This window comes from Tupaia chinensis, unplaced genomic scaffold, assembly GCF_000334495.1.
Source record: "Tupaia chinensis unplaced genomic scaffold, TupChi_1.0 Scaffold144336_1, whole genome shotgun sequence".
NCBI classification, from domain to species: domain Eukaryota; kingdom Metazoa; phylum Chordata; class Mammalia; order Scandentia; family Tupaiidae; genus Tupaia; species Tupaia belangeri.
In genome coordinates, this window is record NW_006204194.1 from 1825188 (window position 1) to 1831078 (window position 5891).

Genomic DNA, 5891 nt, shown 5'->3' on the forward strand with positions numbered 1-5891 from the left:
TCCCATAGGGGCAACCAGGGTTTGAGTCCCAGACCTGAAGGCTTGCTTTCCTACTTTCCCTTTCTCTCTGTGTGTGTCTTTCTGGTCATGTTTAACACATAATAATGCTAATAAATGAAATAATTCTTTAAAAAAATATTCACCAGGACTAAGAGCTTCTTGGGGAGAGCCTTCAACTCCATTTACAGATGAGGAAAATGAGGCTCAGGAAAGGCTGTTTTGCCAGAGACCACACTTAGCAAGTGCAGGTCAAAGTGTGCTGTTTCCAGTTTCGCGATTTCTCAGTTGTTCTCTGTGTTCTTCCTGACAACGATAACCTCAGGGAACCCAAACACAAGTCTTCTTCTTTAATTTTATTTTTTAAATATGATTTGTATTTGTTATGTAATCATCAGAAAGTAACAGCAAGCAAAAGAGAGGGACAGTGTAAAAGCAAGCCACCAGGTCTGGGGCTCACTGCTCTCGGCCCTGTGGGAGTCCAGGGCCTTAACCACCGCACTGCCTCCTGGCCCCAGCTCTTCCTCTTCTGACCCGACTCTTCTGCATGACAAGGGCGTCTACGTTCCTACCCCTTTCTTCATTCAGATGGAGAGGGCCCTGGAGGCAGCCAACATGACCAGAGTGCGGGAGTTCGTCCTGCTGGGCTTGTCCACGAGGCCGGGCACGCGGGACGCCCTGTTTGCCGTCTTCCTGGCTCTCTACCTGCTGACCCTGCTGGAGAACACGCTCATCGTCTACCTGGTCTGCAGGCACAGTGAGCTCCGCAAGCCCATGTACTTCTTCCTGGGCAACCTCAGCGGCCTGGAGATGTGCTACGTGTCCGTGACGATGCCCAGCCTGCTCCTGGGGCTGTGGACCGGACCCTGCCATGTGCCTTTCACAGCCTGCTTCATTCAGCTCTTCCTGTTCCTCTCCCTCATTGGTACCAAGTGCACGCTCCTGGCCTCCATGGCCTACGACCGCTATGTGGCCATCTGCCGCCCGCTGCACTACTCGCTGCTCATGCGGCCCCAGGTCTGCCTGGGCTTGGCCTTGTCCTCGTGGCTTGGTGGGCTGCTGGTCTCAGTGATCAAAACAGCATGCATTGCCAGCCTGTCCTACTGTGGCCCCAACGTCCTCAACCAATTCTTCTGCGATGTCTCCCCCCTGCTCAACCTGTCCTGCACCCACGTGGCCCTGACGGAGCTGGTGGACTTCATCTCCGCCATCGTCGTTTTCTGGGGGTCATTGCTGGTTGCTCTGGCCTCCTATGTGGCCATTGGTAGGGCTGTGCTCCGCATGCCGTCAGCCGCTGCCCGGCGCAAGGCCCTCTCCACCTGCGCCTCCCACCTGGCAGTGGTGGGCGTCTTCTACTCCGTGGTTCTCTTCATGTACTCCCAACCCAGCCGCATCGAGTCCACGGACCTCAACAAGGTGCTGTCAGTCATCTACACGGTGGCCACGCCCCTGTGCAGCCCCGTAGTCTACTGCCTGCGCAACAGGGAGGTGCGGGCGGCGCTGGGGCGGACACTGCACCTGCGCTGTCTCTCCAGGGAGAACGGACACCACCTCATCCCTGAGTTTAAAACTTCTGTGGCTGGGGCCGGCAGGTGGCGTGGTGGCTAGAGGTGTTGGACTCCCACATGGCTGACCACGACTAGAGTTCCAGACCTTGCTTTCTCGCCTTTTCTCTCATTATTTCTGTCTCTCTCTGGTCAAGTTAGAAAATAATGATAATGATAAATAAAAAGAGAAAAAAAGACTTCTGTGGCCAAAACGCACACACAAGTTCCAAAGGCAAGTAAGAGGCTGGAGGAAAATAGCACACGTAGCGTGTGAGAACTAAGCACACCCCGCCCAAGGGCAGGTGGCGGCACAGCTGCAGTCCACTGGGCCTGCGTGGGAGACGTCCTGGGTCCGCGTCCCAGGGCCTCCCTCCACCGCCTGGCATGCCCTGCCTGCGACCTGGGCCGGCCGACACTGGACGGCAGCTCTGCAGCTGTCGGGCTGCACCTCGTTCCCTCTCTCTTCCTCTGTCACTCTCTCATGGAAGACTGAAATACATAAACTTTAAAAATCAATATAGGAATATTCCAAAAGAAGTAAAAGGAAATGAGCAGGAAGGGAGTTGAGGGGCAACGTCGCTGCTCATCCAGAATATGCCAATTTGAACAGAGTCAACCATTCGCCCTTTGCAGAGTAAAACTGTTGCGTGTGTGTGTGGATGTGATACGGAGTACACATAGGCAAGTGTCTATTGCACTGTTGAAAAAGTTGGAATACTGGGCCGGCCGACACTGGACGGCAGCTCTGCAGCTGTCGGGCTGCACCTCGTTCCCTCTCTCTTTCTCTCTCTGTCACTCTCTCATGGAAGACTGAAATACATAAACTTTAAAAATCAATATAGGAATATTCCAAAAGAAGTAAAAGGAAATGAGCAGGAAGGGAGTTGAGGGGCAACGTCGCTGCTCATCCAGAATATGCCAATTTGAACAGAGTCAACCATTCGCCCTTTGCAGAGTAAAACTGTTGCGTGTGTGTGTGGATGTGATACGGAGTACACATAGGCAAGTGTCTATTGCACTGTTGAAAAAGTTGGAATAAGCATGTGTTTTAAGAAACAATAGGCAATAGCTCCAATCCCTACCGACAGGAGATCATTACAGCTGTGCGGTGACATCATTCGCATCCATGAAGAAGAACTCAGACGTGTAGCTATGGATGTGGGGAGACGGCCAGGTACGTTGTTGAGTTAAAAATAAGAGAAACGTACGTGACTATGGCAGTTTTGTAAAACAATGATAATAATTGTAGTAACTTCTTTAGGTTAAAAAAGTCTTCAGAAAGATTCTTAAAGGCTATATACCAAATGGGTTATAAGTAATGTTTTTAGGAAGAAGACCAAACAGGACTCATATTTTCTATTTTGAACATTGAATCTGTTGCATTAAGTTTGTTTAACCTTTAATAATTGAATAAATAAACATAAGATCACCTGGACATTCATTTTCTTCTTTTTCTTTTTCTTTTCTTTCTTTTTTTTTTTTTTTGGAGAGCTTTTTTGCTATGGGGCATGTGCACTCACCAGAAAGACAGAGAGATAGAGAGACAGAAAGCAAGAAATGACCCCCCGGGGGGATGGCCACGCTGCAATCCCTTCTCTTCCATTCTCCTCTCAGGATCTTGGGTACGCACGCACACGTGCCCGGTGTGAGTTTAAGCCACTGGGTCCAGGACTCGAACTGTGGTTGACTATATGGGAGTCCAGCGACATAGCCATTACGCTAACTGCTGGTCCCAATCACCTGGGAGTTCTAAGAATGCCCTTCTATTAAATGATTTTTTATTTTTAATTTTAAGTAATAATTTATGTTCACAAAGCTTCAAAGGAAATGAACATGTTCTTGTGTTTGTGAGAGTATAAACCGGCCATTTTCAAAGGGCAATGTGTGTGTGTGTGTGTGTGTATGTGTGTGTATGTGTGTGTGTGTGTATATATGTATGTGTGTATATGTGTGTATGTGTGTATATATGTATGTGTGTGTATGTGTATGTGTGTGTATATATGTATACATATGCCTTGGAAATCGGAACCTTGTTGAGGTGCTCTCCATCTCTTCCTCAGTCTCTCTCTTACTCGTGGGAGAAATAAAAATAAATGGACACGTTTTAAAAAAGAAAAATGGATTAAAATGCCATTCTGGTACGGAAAATTTTGAAATTCACGCATAGTTTTTTCATAATATGCATTTTCATAAAATTTTCAAAGACCCCTTATAAAGGGTTTCACATGGGGCCTGAAATTCAGCAAGTTTATGTTTTTAGAAAGATTTTTGCTATAGGCGCATGTACTTGCTAGAAAGACAGAGAGAGAGAAAGTGAGAAATCACCCTCTGGGAGGATGGCCACACCGCAATTGCTTCTCCTCCTTTCTCCTCTCGGGATTTTGGGCACACACACACACACGCATGCCCCATGTAAGTTTTAAGCCACCGGGTCCAGGACTCAAACCATGATGTACTACGTAGGAGTCCAGCGACATAGCCATTATATCATCCGCTGGTCCCTTTTTTTAAAAGAGGTTTTTGCCTTAGAGCATGTGTACTCACCAGAGAGAGAGAGACAGAGACAGTGAGAGGGAAAGTGAAAAATCACTCCCCAGTGGGGATGACCACATTGCAGTTCCCTCTCCCCATTCTCCTGTTACACGCACACACACTTAGCACGAGTTTCAAGCCACCAGTTCCAGAACTCCAACTCTAGTTGGCCATTTGGGAATCCAGGACTTAACCGCTACGACATCTGCTGGGTCCAGCAAGTTCTTCAGAAGTGATGATGACAGCCATAGATCACCAGGGATAAGATCAACGGACACGACCTTCCTCCAGTGGGTTACTCGATCATTTACGTACTCAGCCAATTTCCTGAGCACCTGCTGCAGAGCAGGCGTTGCTGCGAGCCGGGCCCTGAGTTAGCGAGGCCCGTGCTCAGATGCCAGGCCGCTGTTGTGCTCGCCAGGGCGAGTAAAGGGTCACAGAAGACCGGAAGAAGGGCTGTGCCCTGTGCCTGAGCGTAGGGGCACTCAGGGACAGCCCCGCAGAGACAAGCTGAGGCTGGGCCTTGCAGGTAGCTGCATTCCCAGGGAGGACAAAGAAGGGCATGGTCCCCCCAGGTGAGACGGCGTGCGAAGTGACCCAGATGTGCCGAGAATGCCACGTCCAGTAGTGCTGAGTCTACTGTGGCTGGACCTGAGACAATCTGGGGTCTTGAACTCCTCACCGAGTAAGCTTGGCTCTAGCTTATGGACAAAAAGGAGAGGATGAAGACATTTTTGTATGTTAGAACAGGCCCAGTTGGGACCAGCAGATGGCGTAATGGTTACATTGTTAGACTCCCAAGTAGTCAACTACAGTTCAAGTCCTGGACCCAGCAGCTTGAAACTCACATCAGGTACATGTGCGTGCGTGCCCAAATTCTTGAGAGAAGAATAAAGAAGGAACTGCGGGCAGCCCCCCGGAGGTGGTTTCTCACTCTCTGTCTCTCTGTCTCTCTGTCTCTGTCTGTTTTTCCAGGGAGCACATGCACCCTGTAGCAAAAATCTGAAAGAAAATTTTAAATAAATAAAATGAAACAGGCCCAGCCCCATAATCTAGTGGCTAAGAGAACTGGGTACCACATGGCTGGCTGCAGTTTGAATCCCGGCCCCAGCAGTTTGGAAACATGCTGCCCATGCGTGTGCCCAAATCCAACAGAGCGGAAACATGGGGAGGGAGGGATTTGGGAGACCAGGCCCCGCTGAGGGTCTCTCTCATCTCTCTCTGTCTCCCTGTTCCTCTCTGACTGGAGCATGCATCTCTGGGAATCAAAAAAGAAGAAATTAAGAAAGCATGTGAGGGGCCAGTAGTTAGCGTAATGGCTATGTTGCTGGACTCCCACGTAGTTGACCACAGTTCAAGTCCCAGGCCCGGTGGCTTAAATTCACGCCAGGCGCGTGTGCGTGTGTGCCCAAGATCCCGAGAGAAGAATGGAGGAGAAGGGATTGCAACGTGGCCATCCCCCTGGGGGGTGATTTCTTTCTTTCTATCTCGCTATCTCTCTCGGTTTTTCTGCCCGATAGCAAAAAACCTCTCCAAAAAAGAAAAAATAGTAATAATTAAAATGTAATTGTATTGTATTGGGGCTGGGGCTTCAAAAAGTTCATAAAAAATCATTACTATAAAAAACTATGCATGGGGTGGACCAGCAGTTAGCGTAATGGCTATGTCGCTGGACTCCCACGTAGTCAACCGCGGTTCGCGTCCCGGATCCGGTGTCTTAGAACTCACGCTGGGCGCGTGTGCGTGCGTGCCCAAGATCCCAAGAGGAGAATGGAGGAGAAGGGATTGTGGCGTGACCATCCCCCCTGGGGGGTG

The 5891-nt window shown here is 49.4% G+C and overlaps 1 protein-coding gene across 1 annotated transcript in view; it reads left to right on the forward strand.

Annotated features, from left to right (window-relative positions):
* Positions 1–585: 585 nt before the first annotated feature.
* LOC102493387 (olfactory receptor 5) overlaps positions 586–5891 on the forward strand; it is an 8452-nt gene continuing 3146 nt past the window's right edge. The window contains exons 1-2 of the mRNA XM_006166801.1: positions 586–1589; positions 2633–2718. Coding sequence (XP_006166863.1) covers positions 586–1589; positions 2633–2718 — 1090 coding nt within the window. The remainder of the gene's footprint in view (positions 1590–2632; positions 2719–5891) is intronic.